At 40.2% G+C, this 21,195-nt stretch overlaps 1 protein-coding gene across 4 annotated transcripts; it reads left to right on the forward strand.

Moving 5' to 3' along the window:
* The first annotated feature begins 7,572 nt into the window (after nt 1–7,572).
* LOC117271526 (tropomyosin alpha-1 chain) lies at nt 7,573–19,152 on the forward strand. 4 transcript variants are annotated; one of them, XM_033649742.2, is made up of 9 exons: nt 7,573–7,827; nt 12,078–12,203; nt 16,635–16,768; nt 17,181–17,298; nt 17,396–17,466; nt 17,558–17,633; nt 18,004–18,066; nt 18,147–18,216; nt 18,815–19,152. In XM_033649742.2, exons 1-9 carry the CDS (start codon nt 7,714–7,716, stop codon nt 18,895–18,897), a joined length of 855 nt encoding a protein of 284 aa, XP_033505633.1. In that variant the 5' UTR covers nt 7,573–7,713; the 3' UTR covers nt 18,898–19,152. The 4 variants fall into 4 exon arrangements, with proteins under 4 accessions (XP_033505633.1, XP_033505634.1, XP_033505635.1 ...); XM_033649743.2 differs by lacking the exon at nt 18,815–19,152 and adding an exon at nt 18,401–18,636; XM_033649744.2 differs by lacking the exons at nt 7,573–7,827; nt 12,078–12,203 and adding an exon at nt 15,248–15,502.
* Nucleotides 19,153–21,195: the final 2,043 nt, after the last annotated feature.

A 21,195-nucleotide genomic window follows, 5' to 3' on the forward strand; every position in this document is an offset into this window, starting at 1 on the left:
ATGGATCCGACGAGCGCCCCCTGTGGAGCGGGAGGATGTAGTGCTGTAGATTAAAAAAATAAATGATCACTTGACATTTTGATGTATGTTCTTGTTGTATCAGATTATATCAGTTGAATGAAATATATATATATATTTTCCCTATGTGGTAACGCAAAGTCTTTTTTCTTTACAAACCTGTTCAACCTGGTCATTGATGAATGAATGAATTAACTTTAATTATACAGCACTTTTCATGCAGAGAATCAGCAGCAGAGACAAATAGCAAAAGATAGAAGAATAAATTAATTAGTCATTAAATTTATTACTCAAATATTAAAAAAAAAAAAATTAAAATATTAAAACACATAGCTGCTAGTTATGGGCTATATTAAAAAGATTTGTTTGAGTTGTCGTATCCACTGAGCCAGCAAGTCTAATATTTAAAGGCAGGGTGTTCCACATTTTTGGGGCACAGCAGCTAAAAGAAGCACCCCCAAAGGTTTTTGTAGTGACATATGAACAGTTAAAAGAGCAGCTGCAGAGGATCTCAGAGTTCGTGGAGGGACATAAGGTGATAGGCAGGTGAATCTATTATATAGGAGGGGGCAATGCCATTAAGAGCCTTATAAACCAAATCAAAAATCAATTCTAAAAGATACTGGGTGTCTGTTTAGGTTCCATAAAATGGGAGTTATATATTATAAAACCCTGGCAGCAGCATTCTGAATGGTCTGTAGTTTTGCAGTGGCAGTTTTAGTGTATAAGGCATTACAATAATCAAGATGACTGGAAACAAAAGCATGAACAAGCTTCTCAGCATTTCGCTGGCTCAATTGAGATTGTACCCTAGATATATTGCATAAATGATAAAATGCAATTTTAGTTAATGAATTAAAATGAGCTTTAAAATTGAGATCAGATTGCTTGACTTTATCAAATGTCAGATGTGCTAAAGTGTAGTAATATTCTCTTAGAGGTAAAGGTCTTGCATTCAAACTCTCACTGACATAAAAATACAAATTATCAGCATCAATAAATACTTAAAAAGTACCAAAAGTACTCATTATGCAAAATGGCCCATTTAGTAATCATTTATATTAATGCCTTGTAATTATTGATCATTTTAATGTTGCGGCTGGTTAAAGTGCAGCTAATTTCAGTTTCTCTACAGGCCTGTACTGTTGGGCTTAATGTGTGATAATACATCTTAATTTATTAGTTCATTTGAATTTGATGATTCAAATCTGCAACATAGCCTAATAAGTACTTTTGTCAAATAAATGTAATGGAGTAAAAGGACAACATTGGCTTCCAAAATGTGGTGAAGTAGAAGGAAAGTAGCACAGAAAAGTATAAGTACAGACACCTCAAAATTGTACTTGAATTACAAGTACAGTACTTGAGTAAATGAAGGCCTACTTAGTTACATTCCACCACTGGAAACCTCTCACTTGTTCCCAAGTTTTTGTCGCATCCCATTACTTTGGACGTGAAATGAAATTCTTGATTGAGGAATGTCCATTATCAGTTTCACACACGTCTTACAATCTTTTGTGAGAAAGCATGTGTATAAATTTTGTTAGATAATGTGTGGATGTTCTGCATTGCAAAGTGCAATGTTCATTTATTGTGACAATTTTAGAACACAATGTACAGTGACGAATCAGGCTCAAGACAACTGCAAATCCAGAGCTTACATTTCTTACATGCACACACACTCTTCAAAGATTTCAATGTTAAAATCTTCAGTGGTTTCAGAGCTGTGTTCATGGTGCACTGACCTACATCTATCTGACATCAGCCTTGTTGTCATCCTGTGGCTCCCCCTACTGGATGAATGGTTGACCTGCACTAGACAACTTCTACAACCACCAGCACTGGAGTAAAACTGCTCTTGCCACATCATGATCACCATAAAATAGCACCATTTTCAACTGTTTAGACCAAACTGCAATGCAAACTGTTGCCACAGAGTTGGAAGACACACTGTTGTCTCATATGTCATTGTATATACTGTGGCATTAAGATTTTCATTCACTGAAACTAAATGGCATAGATCAGGCCGCAAAGAAAACCCTTACACCACAAGAACACGAAAGTCTTTACACAGATTTATTGAAAATAATCCAGACACTGATGTAAAGTGTGGCACAGAGGAGACATCCATGCTTTGTATGTGGAAGTGCCAGAAGTTGCACATTTATTGGGTAGACAGATGATAACAACTATTTCTGGTATGTTTCGGTAACATGATCTCTCTGCTGACATTTTTACATCTTGGGTCTCTTTGCTGATATGGAACAACCAAATATGAGGTAAAAGTGCTTATTCTTTGTATCATACTGGCAAAATATTTTATTGTTCTTTAATGGAAAAAGTCTGAAGCACCAACTATTAATCAATAACAGAGTAGCCTCTCAAGAAGCCTGACCATGGAAAAACTGATGTATGCTGCTAAAGATGCTTCATGCACTATACATGGAGAATGAAGTTACTAAACCAGCTCTGTACTTTCTGATGAAGAAAGGTATCAACAAAAGTTTGCTGTTGTTTGTTGGTGTTGTGTGGTTTTCTGTTGTGTTTTGCTTTTTGTAAATGAACTGCATTTATTTAGTCTTTTTCGAGTCTTAGTAGCACTCAAAGACAACACGAGCCCATTAATCCATTCACACACACAACCATGCATTGTTGGCCGAGGCTACCACGCAAGATGCCACATGCTCATCAATAAACACACTCTCACCCACTGATGGCACAGGCATCAGGAGCACTTTGGGGTTCAGTATCTTGCCCAAGGAGACTTTAACATGTAGACGGCAGGATTGAGCCACCAACTTTCCTATTGGTAGATGACCTCCTACCTCCTGAGCCACAGCCATTCCTTTGTGTCCTTACTGGAATATGAAAACCAAGAAATATATTTTACAAGAACACATAAGTACATCAACAAGTAAGCTTGGGCAGTATCGAGGTATTACAGCATACCCGGGTATGTAGAAATCCTGAAGGTATGATTTTCAATACCGTCAAAAATACAGATGCTCGTCTTTCTATTAACTGACACGGAGATGCTGTATTGTAGTGTAGTGCACAGCAAGCACCACCAGAGGTCAGTGTCTACTGTTGGAACAAGCTGCTGACCTGAGAAAGATGGTGATTTCAATTGGTGGGGACAATGTTACAGGACTAGTAAAAAAGAATATTGCCTCTGCCCTGCCTGCCTTAGAGTCTTGCCACATATAACACAATCTCAAGATTACTTCCTCCATCTACATTCATTAGCAGTTCCTTAGCCACATTCATTTATTCAAATGCCAGTCTGCCACCACCACCCACACATCATATCTGTTCAGCTCACTGACGTGTCAACAAGTATCAACAAGCAAGAATCGACTGAAGAAGAGCACTTATTTCCTAATTATTCATTATTATGCAAGGCATTCGTTCTCAAACCCAGTGAGGTAAGTATGTAGGTATGAAGGTATGACTTAGATACTGCTCATGCCTATTGTAAAGCATTTTCACATACATTAGGTCATCTTGTGTAGCTAGTTGGTTGGTTGGAAGATGAATCTTGCATAATTAGTTAATCACTATGTCTTTCCATTGCAGTGGTGCAAATATGTGTAGCTAACCCTCACTAAGGTTGTAGATTTTCATGCAGCTGCACCGAGTTTGTGCAAATCAGTTGGCATAAGTGACACTTGTCCAAACTTTACACTGAAACTTAATGAACGTCATCATCTTGCTGACTACAACTGCTGATGTGCAAATCTTAAAATGACAGCCGAGCAGCAAATATTGGTTTCATCTGAGGTGAAAAGACCCCTGAAACATAAGCAGAAGCGTTGCTGCTTCATATATCTAAAAATAAATGACAGATTAATATGTCAGAGTGTTAGAATACACATGGCTACTGAAGTAATTATTGAGGTAGTACAGGCTCAACATTAAAATAACTTGGGTTTTAAGCCTGCTCAAGTGCGCTAACCCCAAACAGGTGGTATCTTTCACCTCTGTGTATGACAGTGACAGACTGTGAAGTGATGGAGGACAGAGAAGAGATACAACAGAGCATGTAATGTGTGACTGAACAGTTGTGCAGTTTTGGGTGAAACACAGTGTGATAATTCTGCATTAACATTTGATTAAGTTAAGTATAGATGTAATTAAAGCATGGACAAAAAAAGACGACCTTCCAAGTTTTTTTTTTTTCTTCAAGAACCCTGTCCCCTCTTGGTGTGAAAAGCCTTTCAACACTTGACTTTCGCGAGACAACTGTGCCTCATCACTGTGACAGACCTCTGAGCCCTTGGCTGGTTAGATGCAGTCTAGACATTGTCAGGAGTCATAGATACAACTGTACTGAGTTACAGGGCCAAATATAACAGATTGCCACTTCCCTCAGCCACTTCCGTACTCCGCACACAGTGTTTGTGTTCGGGCCTGTAGGTGGGGATCATTGGATGTACTTATGTAGTTAATGGACGAGTTTGTGCAGGAGCCTCAGCGCTCAACGGCGCTGACGTGTTTACTTTTGCTGCCTAACAGACTTGTCTCACCATGAGTCAGTGCATCATGCAGGTGTTACATACTTGATAAGTCACATGTGCAGGTGTTGCCACAGCAAACTTTAGGAATATAGCTCATGATTCCCTTTAGATTGCTGTAATAAATATGTTTTCAGGGTGTAATATTTATCACACAGTGGTAACATTTAACAGAACTGTAACGTGAGCGTCCTCATATGCCTCGCATGACATCAAGCACTTAGGGCTCCTAAAACTGTACTAGTTTGTATTCTTCATGGTAGGATTTGTATACACTCTAATCTGTTCCACCATTCCCATGGCTTTGTGATTTATACTTAGCAGGACTTTGACTCGACTCCCAAGGCGATGCTGTGGCTTTTGGGGGAGTTTTTACCATACAAGGAGAAGAGGAGTTTAGCTCGGTTTCCTGTGGGAGGGTTCTGATTTCTCCCACTCTGCATCTGATTCACTCTTCCTCTATTTCTCTCTCCCTCTCTCTGTTCTCCTGCTCCAATCCTCCTTTCTGCTCACTATACAACCTCAAAGGAATTTTATCAAAAGAAAACATCACTAAAACGCCTCCAAAATCAATATTTGTTACATTAAATTGGCAAAATTCTGCCTGAGCAAACTATTATCATAACATTGTGTGCAGCCGGCATCCTGACAGACCAAATAAGGCACACAGTCACCACTCTTATCATTGCAGGTCATGATGTAAAGCTTGTGTTGACCCCAGGATTGTAAAGCTACCAAACTGCCACCACTTTCATGAACTTATGCCAAAAAAGGCTGCAGTTTCCCTTTCCCTCTCCTGCTAGAAAGAAGGCTATGAGTCCACTTACTGTTCTCAAACTCTCAAACAGAAAACATCTGTGTATCTACTGGCTTTTAATCTGCCCACACTGGTACTATTGCTGGCCCTTCCTGGCAAAAATAACTATAGGCTGATATTATTATATCTAAGAGGCCGTGGCATGCTTATTCTTTAAGCAAACGCCAAGGTAGTTCTAACTTGCAAACTACACTTCTAAGGCATCCATTGGTACCAGCCATGTTGGCATAGCTTGTCGGAAAGAGGGCTAAATAATGCTCCAAAATGGTGCAAAATTTTGGCAAGGGAACAATTGGCATGACCAGTCCCTTGAACTCTCACCTCAAGATATCTGAATCAAAATGGGTTTTATGGGTACCTACGAGTCTCCCCTAGACTTGAGAAGGCATGTTCTCAATAAATGTTTTGTTCCTTACAATCAATGCAAAGTCTTTTTAAGGTAAAGGTCAACTAGCATGTTTGAAGAATGAATCGCCTGACATCTATTAATACATAACACATTACCGCAATGTTGTTGAGCTCAAAATGTTAATCAGTCTCTCCACATCAGATAATCACAACATTTTAACTGTGAAATAAGAACCCAAAGTATATGAGCGTGCATAGTTTTTAATTGGCCTTTACTGTATTATTAAACAGTAAAAGCAAATTCCTGAAATTCAGTTATGGCTTTTGGTTTTGGTATGCCACCCTACGATTTTCAGTGGCTCCCTCTGGCCACCCCTATGAAGAATTTCTGGGGACGCCCTCCAAATGTTCTCAGTCTAACACGTCATGACTAACCCATGAAAATCATAAATCTCCAAAATGTCAGCTTTTCATACACTAAGAAAAACAGCACTGTTTTAAGCTTTGCAAAAATGCATTTTTCATATAATTGAAAGGTTTTATAATAGTTCATTTGGCTTAAAAAGTAGGATAAGCTTCTCAACACATAAAGGAAAACTTGTGGATTTCACTGGACATCAACAATATATTCCTCATAACTCAAGTTACTCACAGAAAACACTCTTCCTGGACAGTGTTCCCTGTCTGTATAAGGAATAACAACAATTATAAAGGACTACACACTGCAATAATGGCAATGCAACATGAAAAACAAGAGATGTTTTTCTTCAGATGTCACTTAAATGGTCGTTGTATGCCTCACTGTTCTTTGAGTTTCCTTGTGGTCTTTATTTTTAGCTGGGGCAGCTGGCACACAAGAGTTGAAAGCAAGCAGACAGGTCTGTTAGTGCTGATGTCACCAGCACACACACAGACATATGCACCTCGATCTCACTGTGACAATTTCACAATTACCATACTTAGCATCAAGATTAATCAGAAATGACAAAATATCATGTCTTATCTTTTTTTTTTTTTTTAAATCACGTGATTTCTGATACAAACTTTCATCTGCAAACAGAGAGCATGAAGTGAACACCAAGCATGAACCACTTTCCAAACATCTCATAGGTGCATAAAGTAAAAATTCATGGAAAACATCTCAGAAACAAAAGTCATAACCAGTCAACAATGCATTTCATACTGTGTGCCTTACAAATTACAGAAAACCGATGTAAAAAAAAAAAAGCTCTGTCAGACCAATAGTAATTAAGAGGATTTTAATTGCAGTAGACTTATGGTTTATGTCTGCGTAGCTCGACTGTAACGCTCCAGCTGCCTGGTGTAGATCACATGCAGACAGCTATTTCTCCAAATTTTCTTTGGCTGGATCATTTTCCAACAGCCCTTTTTCATTCAGCGGTAGAATGAAAACTATGTCCTTTCTAACCAACTCTGGTATTAACATCAATTTGAACATTCCTAAGTAAGAACACAGGCATATAGATATGCAGCCTGAAGGGGGAAAAAATGAACCTTCAGTAACTCATATAACTAATGTGAACAATGTCCTTTTGATGTCTGACTTCTAGTCTGTCTCCTTCTGCTTCTCTGCTACTTCTCTCCTGCTCAGTTCCAAACAAAAGGGCCATGATCCATATAAGGAGACAGGAGATCTACACTATGTTGTTTCTTCAAGAGGTGAAGTTGAGATTAGGGAGGGGGGCACTGGTCTAGAGTAGCCAATGTGGGGAGTGGCGGATCGGGCAAACGGTGGGAAAGGGCTGTCACTAGAGACTGGGGCTGTCTCCAAACCTCCAGTCAAGTTTAAATCACATAGAGCTCCACCAACTCTCAGTTTGCATCCTCCTCTGCTCTCCTCTCTGAGCTCCCTCTGTCTCTCTCCTCCTCTCTGCAACTGGTCGTCACCTTGCGAGGGCTCCTGTGAGGCGTCTTCCTCTGAACATCTGAAACAACCTTTCACCTAAAGAAATAAAAACTTTTTTCTCCTTTGAAGCCTGAGACCTAACTGTCACCATGGAGGCCATCAAGAAGAAGATGCAGATGCTGAAGTTGGACAAAGAGAATGCCATCGACAGGGCAGAACAGGCTGAGTCTGACCAGAAGGCAGCGGAGGACAAATGCAAGCAGGTGAGACGAGGCTGATAGATGTGATGACCTGACAGAGCAGTTTTAATGTCGAGTTAAATGTACAATAATTTAGTATTATATACTGATTTTCATATGCATATATATAAATAAGACAAGATAAATTTTGTTGATTCCACACAGGAAAATTGAAGAAAGAAATACAAGAATAGGTCCATGGAATAGAGAGTAACCACAACAATATAGATATAATTGTCCAAATTTTTTAATCTAAGCAAACTGTAATTCAAAAAGTAACAAAATTAATTGCTTAAGTTGTTGTGTGACATACTTCATAACATTTATGTGATTTTGTGTATATTTTCCGTCAAAAAGTATTTGTACTAATGCTGTCATATTGATTTTAACTATACTGCACAGTATGTATGTTTTCTAGTCTCTTTTCATCCTCTTATATGCCAAATTTAATATAGGCAGAATAATATGTGAAAACAATGTGATTAATTTGCTCAATTCACATATAATATTAATATATTTGTATTTTTTTATTACAAAGATAATCAGGTTTAACATGAAATAAATGAATACCAAACCACTTGTGCAGTCCTAGGAGGAGCTCAACATACAATGTCAAGTATTTCCCAGAGCACCAAATGTTAAATTACAGAGAGCAGCTGATACTGAGCCCCAGGGCCTTGTCTTTTGGTAGGCAAGAGAAAGTGGAGGGTACCCACAGGAACGCACAAACAAAATGGCAGATACCCCTCTTCTACCAACATGGAACTGATTTTGTTCTTGATCCTGTCCCTAATTTTGAACTGTTTAGATTATTTCAGCCAAAATTAAACTAGTTCAGAACCTGAAAAGTTGGTAAGCTGGAACCAAAAAGTAGCAGGTTTTCCTTGACCTGAAGTGCGAATCATGACAACATCAGTGGGTGTGTCATATTCTACAGGTTGGAAAAAGGATAGATGGATTCATGCTTGTTTTTTTGGGTAAAAACAAATATCTCTAATAAGAGAACAAATGGTCACAGGTAATTGACCCTAAGCTCCACCCCTATGTGATGGTCCGTCAAGCTATTGGAGCTAGCATGAAGCCCACACTGTCAAACCACCACATCACCTGACGACCTGATGATAGAAGACAATGGAACTACAGGGAAACTTTGCTGATATTCAACCAGCTGTGTGTCATCACAGTGTGTGAAAATGAAGGATGTTTGCCTTTCCCCCCCATTGCCCGTGCTTGGAGCTCCTGGGGAAGCTAAAAAAAACAACGTTAATTTGCATACACTACAATGACACACAGCTGTTTGAGCTGGCTAGTTAGCCCTACAATTTTCAGGCTTCGATTTTGGGTTTGGATTGGGGGAAAAAAACATGTATCTCCTTTCAACCTCTCTGGGTAACAAGTATTATTAATACACGTGCCCCAGCACAATGTTTGGCTCAAAATCCACAAAACCACCCTGAAAATGAAGGAAATCTGAAATGATAGCATGAGAGTCTATGGAGCACAGCCATGTTGTTGTTGGACCCTTGTCGGAGCTGGTCAATGTTACACTATAATTGGCTAGGCTGCGTTTGAGGGGCGGGACTTAGCGAAGGGTCATTCAATGTAATCCACGATATTTACTGCTTTTGTGCATTGTGATAACACCGAATGGAATGGAAATGTTCAAGAACCGTAGCTAATTTGGTGGAAAATGGGTAATTGTGACAACTGCTGGACAAATTATTCACAGTGAACCAGGGGGATTACTTGAGGTTACCAGAAGTGGTGCTGCAGGTGTTTAAACAACTCATCTGTGACAGTGGTTGCTCTGATACTTAAGCATGAGAGTACTGCATTACCCAGCGTCCTTATCTGAAGTTAAAGGGACAGCAAACACCAGGTGAGACAGAGCAGACACCAAAGCTGAGTGTCATCTACTTCCATTATATCTAAGAGAAGGCAGACATTTCTACGGCCAATATCTCCAACACTCTGTAACTCACGCTAAAACAATCTAGATTAATAAACAGCACGACAAGGGGAGAGGAAATATATGTATTTTTGGTTTTGGAGTGGACTGTCCCTTTAAGTCCTTAACCTATCAAAGAAAACCTCACAGATTCCACATATCGGCACATCCATATTTGGTGCTGCAGGGTGAGAGCGTCAGACAGTTTGACATTTATTTCGAGGGCTAACTTAATGATAGTGTACTTCTACCACTTGACACAAGCAAAGTAGAATTTAGAGATGCAATATGATAGTTAAGGCTTCTAAATAGAGACAATTATTGCACAGTGGGACGTGGTGTCGTCATCATGGCAGTGTGAGAGGAATGCTAGAGAGAGAGAGTTGGAGAGGCTCGGACAAAGCTAGGATCTACATTAAAGCAAGTGGAAAGAATCTTCTCTCTCGTTTCTAATGCCCTAATCATACCCTCAGGGAGCACAAGGAGTGACAGTTGTCACTGGCACTGAGCATATGTACCCCCGTCTCTTCCACATCAACAGTCAGCATGAAATCCTAGAAGATTACGCAGAGCTCTTTAGTTTGTTTGGATGGCACTGATTCAAGCAGTGCTGAGATATGCTTTCTTTGCTATTCTTGGCACGATGTGGCGAACATCAGAGTGGAGTCAGGCTGACGAAGGGCACTGAAAATACACAAAACTAATACTCAATCTTAACATACATCGCAGGCAACAGTCTCCAGCAGCAATTAAGGGATTGGCTTACCAAATTACAAAAGAATTTTAAAAATTCAGCAGCAATGGGTCTTTTCAGAAGCAATGGCCCGTTAATAATTCACAGAGCTGATTGCAGAGTTTACACTGAAACTACTTTCTACAGAGAAAACAGCCCTGATTAAACAAAATGACAGCAAGTTCTGAAGATTATAGACACACTTTGTGCTTTTCAGTGGAATGTCTAAACAACTATTGGATGTATTGCCATGACATTTAGTGCACACATTCATGTCCTCCAAAAATGTATTGTATGGTGATCCTCTGATCCATCTTGTGCATTCATTAAGCCAAAATTTCAGTTTGTACAGTATTTTGTTTTGTAACTATATACCTATAAAACTGACATTCCCATCAGCCTCAGCTGTGTTTTGTGCTAATTAGTAAATGTTAGCATGTTAAAACATTAAACTAAGATGGTGAACATGGTAAACATTATACCTGCTAGGGTTAGGGTTAGCATCAGCATGTTAACATCATCCTTGTGAGTATGTTAGCATGCTGATATTAGCATTTTGCTCAAAGCACTGCTCTAGTAAAGTACGGCCTCACAGGGCCACTGGCTTGACTATACATCTATTGTTTCGAGACATCTAACTTAGGTTATGCGTACTTGTCATACCCCTATATGTATGAGAGCTTCTGGGTATTGACCAAGACTACTTAAAGGGGCAGTTCATCCCAAAATCTTTGGTGCTGTTTATCAGTCTAGATTGTTTTGTTGTAAGGTGCTGGAGAAGTTTGCTGTAGAGATATCTGCCTTCTCTCGAATATAATGGAACAATGGCACACTTGTGGTGCTCAAAGCACACACAGAAAAAACCTTAAAAGCAATGTCTCTTTCCAGAAACCAAGACCCAAGTAATCAAGATAATCCACATACCTTATTGTTAGCAGTTTCATATAGGAACTATTTTCTTTCTACTGAACTACACCAGCCAAATCACTGTACAGAAAGAAGTGCAGATCTACTGTTAGCTCACCTAGCACCACTGAGCTAGCTAACGCTACAGCACAGCTGAGGAGGACGCCGTTAATGTTCGCATCGCCCCAGCCTCTTATGCATGAGTAGATGCACACTTCCTTCTGCACAGTTATACAGTTGCTGGGTGTAGTTCAGTAAAAAGAAAATAGTTTCTACATTAAACTGCTCACAAGGTCTGTGGATTATCTTGAGTACCTGGGAGAGGCATGAGAGGCATCGCTGTTAAGATTTTCAAATTTTTTGGCACTTTGAGCACCACAGGCTGAGTGTCATCTCGTTCCGTTATACTCAAGTGAAGGCAGACATCTCTACGGCCGATACTGCCAACATTCAGCAAGTTCTACCAAAAAAGTAACACTACATGTAAGAGGAAAATGTGTAGTTTTGATTTTGGGGTGAACTATCCCTTTGAGTGATTTTAATCTTAGTTTTAACACATCCGCACTCCCTCCCCCATCACTGTATCAAAACAGTGCTTGATTTTTCCATTCAGTGTTTCATTCATACTTACTAAGTTTGGCTTGGCTGTACCCTTCCTGACTCTCTGTCACATTTGTCTCCTTCCAGCTGGAGGATGAGCTGCTCGCTCTGCAGAAGAAACTAAAGGGAACAGAGGACGAGCTTGACAAGTACTCGGAGGCCCTGAAGGATGCTCAGGAGAAACTGGAACTGTCGGAGAAGAAGGCCACAGATGTGAGTTAACCGCAGCGACGCCATCTGAAACACATTATCCACATAACAGTGGAACACCACAACGTCTGAGTTTCAGTCTTATAACCTATTGATTACCGCTCGTTCAGACTGGACTGACCTACATATCACTCTGTGACTAAGAATACCAGTGGCAAAGACACATTCAGGCTTCGGAAACAGAGGTTCTTTGCTATGAACATTAGTTTAAAAAACATTGAATTAAGGGCCTTATGCAGTGACTGAGTGTTGCCTCTACTTACGCTCCCATAAAAGGTCATATCTGGACTCACCTGCACAGGGAAGGGTTTGGTTGTTTATTGGAAGCATAGCCACAGAGTGAAAATCCCCTTTAGTGTGTTAAACACGGGTACTGTACAGTATGTCAGAATATTTACAATACATTCCCACTTTCAGTGTGCTACTCAGCACCTACTCATCAACCACAATGTAGAAGGCAACTAACAACCCAGAAATGAGTCCTGAAATGACCAACTTGTATTTTCTGCTTCACATAGTGTTGAGAATCACTAAGCTATTGGTGTCTTTGTGAGGTCTGTAACAGAGCCATTTCTCAAGCACAGACAAAACTTGGCCGGCCTGTAGCCGACCAGGAATCCCAGGAATGCAGCTTAAGCAAACAGAGAACCCCGAACTGCAGTGTCTAATGAAATCAATGCTCTGGCCTTTTTTGGGGGCGGAGATATCACACTCAGCTCTGTCTGGCCGTTACAGTACATACCTTATCACTGACAATGGTGAATGACCATTAACCTTTAAAGAGCATCTATTTCATTTATGAGCTTTATTTCACAGTTACCTGAAAAAAACTTAATCTCATCAAGTGTTATCTTTGATCTAGAGAAAAATGTTCTGGAAAAACATTAAAGGAGCCATGACCAATATAATTAATATGACTGTAGACATTCTCTTCTAATGTTGTTTTACCAGTGACATCTGATGATTCTTTTCTTTTCATCGATTTTTTGTTGAATCTTTTAAGAAGATGCATTATCTCGGAGTAACAAGACTTATGTTGTACGCATATAATTACTAAGGCCGCAACTAACTTTCATTTCTATTGTCAATTAACCTGATGACTTTCGCACGTAATTGATTGGTCTACAAAATGTCAGCAAATAATGTACAATATATTTCACATTTTCTTACAATCACAATTTCCTGAAGTCCAGCTTGGAGTCTCTAGTCTAAACCCAAAAGCATAGGCCAGGGGTGCCAGTCCAATCCAGCCCACTAGATGACTAGACTAAGAGGTGCCAGGTCTCAGAAGCAAGTTAAACAGTACCAGCTTCATGTAAAATTCTGCTTCAGAGGCTTTTCCACCCTGACCAGAACACAGTTTTCTGATATAACAATGCATACTTACTGTGGCCATGTTTAAAGATATTGGACATTGTGCAAAATAGTCAATCAGCAGCTTCATGTCAAAATAATCTGTAACAGGAAATGTGTGGATAAATGCAAATGTAAAATGGCAGTGAAAAGTAGACAGATTGAATGTGGAAAAACTGAGACATATTGTTGAAATTGCACTTATTTTTCAACAGGCTGTTCATCTGTTTAATGAAAGGATGACCGTCTACAGAATGGAATTCTTTACACCAAAAAAGGGAAAATATTGGAGCTGATGTTACTTACTATACGATGGTTTTAGTGGTCCGGCCCATCTGAGATCAAACTGGGCTGTATGTGGCCCATGAACTAAAATGAGTTTGACACTTTTGGGTGTCAAACACCATGATTTCCTACATTTTGATGACTTTTTATGCACCAATTTTTGCCTTTTCTGATTTGGTTGATGGTGGAAATGTCTTTCAATTCTTATAAATAAAAGTCCTCTGCTACGTTCATGTTTTTATTAGGGGGGACACATGCACATGTTCTAATATCTAGGGGGATATGTTACTACAAGGCTACAACGGTCTAACCAACGGTCCAAAACCCAAATATATTAAGTTTACTACTAGATGAAAGTAAATGGCCGGTGAATGTTTTGCATTTTAGTTGAGAAATAATTAAAATGTTGAATCGATTGTCAAAATAGTTGCTGACAATTCTTAAAATAATTGATTGTTTCGATTAGGCCTACACTAAAGTGAACCTGAATATTAGCATGAAATGAAAGTAGCCTCCACAGTACTACATCGAGGCTAAACTACCAGTGAAAGCAGCTGAGATAAGGCCCCAAAGGTTAAAGGTCAGATTACAAATGATTTCAGTCTCAGATGACCCATCAGATGCCCACACATCTGCTTTTTGTTGCTCTGTCCACCACAACTTCTTCTTCTAATGTGCTTCCCACAGTTTATGAGGGTTGCTGATACATAGAGGAGTGATACAAGGACAGACAGAGAAAATAATTGGGTTTATGCCTGAACAAGTGAGGAGAAGGAGGAGGAGGAGGAGGAGGAGGAGGAGGCAGAAGGGGGCGCTGAAGGAATGTGTCGCCACCCGATGGCTGCAGGTCACGTCTGCAACCAAATCAATTTACATTCCAGGCCTCTGCAGGTCAACAACCCCTGTTGAGGAGGATTATTATCGCCCCACCCCACCCTTGACCCTCCCTCCTCCCCCTTCTAGGATCAGATCTTTAGTACTTTTATTTTTTTTACATACTTTACAACTTGCCCTTAAACTTTTACTTTACTTTTCTCCCTCTCACAACCATATCCTGTTCTGCTCACACTGGATATGATTCATATATGTGAATCAGCCTGATGAATCAGATGAGGTAACTCCACTCCTCCTCCCCTGATCTCTGTGCCCTCCTCCTTTCAATCAGAGCACAAAAATGCGGCCCAGGCAACACCTTACATTTGCCATATAAGTCCACAATAGAAAGACTCGCGCACTGACTTTACACACCTCTTTTGTGGAGGAAAAGAGCAGCGCCTTCCCCTCCTAAATCCGGTGATGTCATCTGAGACTGGATTCTTCACGGGATTGGACGATCTCGCCATAAATTTCCTGAAAACTCCCAGCCCTTTTTCCCCCCATCCCAACCCCGCACGTCCCTGACTTCCTGCCCGAGAAAAAAAAGTTTTACTCGGTGCCTGCAACTTTGACGCAAATCAATAACTTCTTAAGGACACAGCCAGTCGATCTAGACGGCTACATTTTTGGGTTTCCTTTTTTAATTTTTTTGAGGAAACAAAGTAAACGAAGTAATGGAGGCCGTGAAGAAGAAAATCCAAGCCCTCCAGCTACAGGCTGATGAGGCAGAAGACCGTGCACTGGCACTACAAAGGGACGTGGACGTTGAACGGGAACTGCGCGAAAAAGTGAGATAATTAATAATCTATCTAATTTAGTCGCCTTTTTAAACTCAATCTTTACTACCACATTCATGTTAAGCATCTTTTGTAAAGAATTAACATGCAAACTGTCAGTGATGGACCCCAGGTAGCGATAATGATACTCTAATAACGCCCTTAAAGGAATTCCACACTTTTCCTGCCAAACCCTATAGGAAAAGTGTTGATTTTTATCTTGTATCGTGTCATTGTGGTTGTTTTAGAGGTTTGCGGGAAACTGGGACATCATGATTGCGACATTCCTTCCTATACTTTTGTTCGGCTGTGTTATCTAACCCAAACCCGCCCTAGATCGTCTCAAACACCTACAAATGCAACGTAAGCCTCCAGTTTTACATTAACCCTCAGCGTGGTTGTGTAGCAATTAAGGCGTGGCAGGCTTATAACGTTATAAAAGTGGGGATTTGGTTCCCAATGTATGCCAGAAACAATTGGAAAATGGTTTATGATTTATTTCTCAAACATACAGTTTCTTGTATGAGTAACTTTTGACACATATCTGGAATTAGGAGTGCCTATCCTCCTCCCTCCTCCTCCTCCTCCTCTTTGGCCTCTATACAGGAAGAAGAGAGCAGACATGGCTATCTGTGATATCAGTCCCACAGGAAACAGGCCCAAAAGAAGCACGCTGTTGTCCTCCAAACATACATGAGTTTACGTTACAAAAGTCCGGCCAGCTGTGCCACTTCAGATATGCTAGGGTTAAGTCTGCCACTCTTGTTCTGCATCGGCAGTTTTCAAAGTATCTTGTCAGGCAAAGTCCAGAGCTCATCATGGCTGTTGGGAGGGAAATTGATTACATGGAGGAAATCTTACTGTACTGCACAACAGAAAAAAAAATGGAATATATGCCCCAGAGAAAATTGCGATGGGTTCCAAAGAATAAATAGGCACAAATACCAGTAAATAACTATCGCTGTAATAACAGAATATGCTGATTACACCTGCAGTATTAATGAGACCTTCCACGCTAAACCTATCTAACCTATAAGGCTAGATTCCAACGTGCCATCCCCAACAGTATCCTTCCTCCACTGGCTGCAGCTTGCTTCCTGGCTGACATCTGACCTGTAACCTCTCGCTCTCTGTGTTGCTGTAGGCGGAGGGCGATGTGGCATCTTTGAACCGCAGGATCCAGCTGGTGGAGGAGGAGTTGGACCGCGCTCAAGAGAGACTGGCCACAGCCCTGCAGAAACTAGAGGAGGCCGAGAAGGCCGCAGATGAGAGCGAAAGGTGAGAATCATGACGCATCAGCCACATATTGTTGACGCCAACATACAAGATCGGAAAATCTTATGGCTTCAGGGTCATACTATGGTCACATTTTAGTTACAGGAAGTGGACAGGGGGGCAGAGGTGCTAGTTCTGTAAATATGAGATGAATAAAATAAGATCCCCAGGAGGGAAATGAGGTGTTGGCTGCACAAGAAACAGACCAGATAAAGATATGAAAGAGATGAGATTAGAGCAAAGGAAATAAAGAAGCTAAACTATAAATAGAAATTATTTTTAAGCTATATAAAGATTAAAAAATAAATAATAAGTACAGAATAGAGGAAGATAAGTTTGATTTTAACAGCAACCTCACACTTCGCAGTATCAACTGGATAATTAAACACTGCCTATCTGTCTTTCTGATCATCAGAGGCATGAAGGTGATTGAGAACAGAGCCATGAAAGATGAGGAGAAGATGGAGATCCAGGAGATGCAACTCAAAGAGGCCAAGCACATCGCTGAGGAGGCCGACCGCAAATACGAGGAGGTACGGGCACGGAGGAGGTCAAATTACAGCTGATTTTGGTTCTCACATCTCATTTCTGTTTTTGCTCAATGGTGATTTCATGTCTTTCTAATGTCAGGTTGCCCGTAAACTGGTCATCCTTGAGGGGGAGCTGGAGAGAGCAGAGGAGAGGGCAGAGATTGCAGAACTGTAAGCATACATTGAAAAGGTTACATGGGAGCTTATGGGAAAATATTTAAAATATGGAGAAAATTTACATGTATTTTCTGTATTCATACAGTAAGTGTGCTGACCTGGAGGAAGAGCTGAAGAACGTCACCAACAACCTCAAGTCACTAGAGGCTCAGTCTGACAAGGTATGGTGTGGTTAATCTCCTGCAGGAGCAGTTTGATTGTGTATTTCATCTCTATCAGCCTGCTGTTTGACCTTAAAACAACTTCACACATTCACAGTTAAAGGATTTGCCCATTACGACCCCTGGAGCTGCAGAGCATCTTAACATTTTATTACATTTTATAAAGTAAAGGAAGTGTTACCCATTCAGTTCACCTCCTGAGAATGAGCCTAAAACTGTAGAACTTTTATCTAATCCGCTAAAAGAAAGACAAACATCATGTACGGTGAATTATTAATGTTTAAAATATAAATAATGAGCATTAAAGGTGGAATTTTCACATTAAATGTATTGTTTTGCAGTAAAATGGTTTTCTTTTCTGTCTTTATAGTACTCTGAGAAAGAAGACAAGTATGAGGAGGAGATTAAGGTTTTGAATGACAGACTCAAGGAGGTAAGTTCATGTCTGCTCCAGCTGTATTCTCTGAGAGAAACTGTGTCGGGGTGATTAATGTTATTTTTGTCTTTTTAAAGGCGGAAACCCGTGCAGAATTTGCAGAGAGGACAGTGGCTAAGCTGGAAAAGACCATAGATGACTTAGAAGGTACGCTTCATTTTAATTCTTTTCTTCGTTCCTACAGCTTCTTAACTCAACCTTTGTTCAAAACTTTGATTTTCCTAATCTTTGATCTGATTTCTCTCTTTTTCCTCCTGATTTCTCATCATCGTCTGCTCACTTCTGCCTTGTCCTCCACCTGCTGCCTATCTCTCTGCCCTTTGACCTGCAGATGAACTGTACACTCAGAAACTGAAATTCAAGGCTATCAGCGAGGAGCTGGATCATGCCCTCAATGATATGAACACCTTGTAAACCTTAATTAAGCTCATGATGTCATCACTTTCCCCTTTGTCTCCCCTTGCCTGATCTGAAGCACTTTGTCTCTTCCGCTCTCCCTTTGCTCTCCCTGCCCCTTGCTCTTTTTGTCTTAAACTAAAGCTCAATAAAGATATTTTTCTCTTTTCATCTGTTGTCTGTCATTGGAGTTTCGCATGCTTTTCACCTCTGTGCAGCTGTAGTACTGAATAGTTTCTTTGTTTAATGGTTATATTTTGTTAGCATACCAATTGCACTTCTGTGATTAACTCATCCATTCTTTGATAAAGCCATTGTATTTTATATCTGCTGTTACTTTTTATTGCAGAGAGCCTATCGCATGCGAAAGAGGAAAACATAGGAATGCACCAAACCCTGGACCAAACACTGCAGGAGCTCAATAGCTTGTAAAATGCCGAGAAGAACACCGAACAAATTAAAAAAAAAAACATTTGTTTTGTAAAAGATATTTTCTACATGCCATCCATTCTCCTTTTTAATTTCACTCTTGCAACACATGTAACCCTTTTATATATTTATGGTTCTTATGTTTCTTTTCCTTTTTTAAAAATGGTTTTGGGTCCATATGGTAATCAGTTCGGGTGCTGCACATTGTGTCGCCGACCAAACTCTGAGCACAAATAAAACTGATGATGACGCCAGTGATGATGACGTTTGATGAGTTTGTGTCGTGAGTGTGTTTGTGTGTCCCTCAGGCAATTTCAACACAGTCATTAAGTGTAACAGCAGAAGAATCTCAGCTTTCAATTTACATGTGCTAACACGCACCGCTCTGCTAACAGTGAAATTCATCAGACACGAAACTGGAAATGAAGGCTCGGCTTAGCTGCTGGATCTTTGGTCCCACAACTGTAATGTCGCTTTTTCAGTTATGTATGAGTAATAATTCAATCAACAATAATAAAGTAGCATACACCAGATAAGTTTAATGTTAAAGATTATATTGTCCTCAGAAAGTTGTAAGCAGGCCTTCAGCTCAGACTTTATGTGGCCTGTTTGTGTATCAAGGAGTGGTAAGCACTAAATCATAGTAACCATATAAACAAATTGACCAAAACCCACCCACAGAGGAATCCCATGTGATGTGGTTGAAAACTCAAAAAACAACTTATTACATTGACCTTGTGTTGAGCTATTGACAGCATAGCTCATTCTGAAATGCAATACCACAATGTTAAAGGTCCAGTGTGTGCGATTTGGGGCTTCTATTGCCAGAAATGTTATATAATGTTCATAAATATGTTTGCATGAGTTTATAATCACCTGAAAATGAGAATCATTGTGTTTTTGATACTTAAGAATGAGCCATTTATATCTACATAGGGAGCTGGTCCTCTCGCACAGAGTCCACCATGTTATTTCTACAGTAGCCCAGAACAGACAAATCAAACACCTGCTATGATTAGAGCCATTCACATTTTAGCATTCCTGTTGTCAGCCACCGTAATTCTCCTACACTCTTGGCACATTTTTAGTTCAGGAACCTCACGGCTAGATGCTACTCAATCCTACATACTAGACCTTTAAGTCCTGCATTCAAAGCGTTACTGCAGTAAAAGAAGTATTTTCAGGAAAAAATACACAAAATATCAAAAGTAGAATTTCTGCTCTTTAATGTAGGCACTACAAAATCTAACCAAAATCCAAGGTAGTAACTACAATAATTGTAGTTACTATGCTCTGCCTTGGTTGCCAGATTTGGGATCCTATCAGGCCAAGGAAAACCACAGTCAGGGTATTACAGTGAACAAATGGGAGAATGATGAAGATGCCAATGACAAAGTGACTGATAACATGACAATGACCACAGCAAGATCAATGATAAAGATGATGATGTCAGGTAATCTTAAATTAGGTCAGACCTAAAGGTGAATATAACATCAAAACAATACTAGAGGGCTGCTTAAGATTTTCTCTGTTACTAATTTTAAAACAGACATACAGTACAGGCCAAAAGTTTGGACACACCTTCTCATTCAATGCGTTTTCTTTATTTTCATGACTATTTACATTGTAGATTCTCACTGAAGGCATCAAAACTATGAATGAACACATGTGGAGTTATGTACTTAACAAAAAAAGGTGAAATAACTGAAAACATGTTTTATATTCTAGTTTCTTCAAAATAGCCACCCTTTGCTCTGATTACTGCTTTGCACACTCTTGGCATTCTCTCCATGAGCTTCAAGAGGTAGTCACCTGAAATGGTTTTCCAACAGTCTTGAAGGAGTTCCCAGAGGTGTTTAGCACTTGTTGGCCCCTTTGCCTACACTCTGCAATCCAGCTCACCCCAAACCATCTCGATTGGGTTCAGGTCCGGTGACTGTGGAGGCCAGGTCATCTGCCGCAGCACTCCATCACTCTCCTTCTTGGTCAAATAGCCCTTACACAGCCTGGAGGTGTGTTTGGGGTCATTGTCCTGTTGAAAAATCAATGATCGTCCAACTAAACGCAAACCGGATGGGATGGCATGTCGCTGCAGGATGCTGTGGTAGCCATGCTGGTTCAGTGTGCCTTCAATTTTGAATAAATCCCCAACAGTGTCACCAGCAAAACACCCCCACACCATCACACCTCCTCCTCCATGCTTCACAGTCTCACAAAGACACGGCGGTTGGAACCAAAGATCTCAAATTTGGACTCATCAGACCAAAGCACAGATTTCCACTGGTCTAATGTCCATTCCTT

Source organism: Epinephelus lanceolatus, chromosome 12, assembly GCF_041903045.1.
Source record: "Epinephelus lanceolatus isolate andai-2023 chromosome 12, ASM4190304v1, whole genome shotgun sequence".
NCBI lineage: Eukaryota > Metazoa > Chordata > Actinopteri > Perciformes > Serranidae > Epinephelus > Epinephelus lanceolatus.

Bases quoted from the DNA above. Each gene is read 5' to 3' on its own strand.
- LOC117271526 (XM_033649742.2), top strand. From the start codon at position 7,714: ATGGAGGCCATCAAGAAGAAGATGCAGATGCTGAAGTTGGACAAAGAG. The intron at 12,204-16,634 runs GTGAGTTAACCG...GTGTTGCTGTAG, and splicing joins CGGAGAAGAAGGCCACAGAT to GCGGAGGGCGATGTGGCATC. The intron at 18,217-18,814 runs GTACGCTTCATT...TTTTTATTGCAG, and splicing joins GACCATAGATGACTTAGAAG to AGAGCCTATCGCATGCGAAA.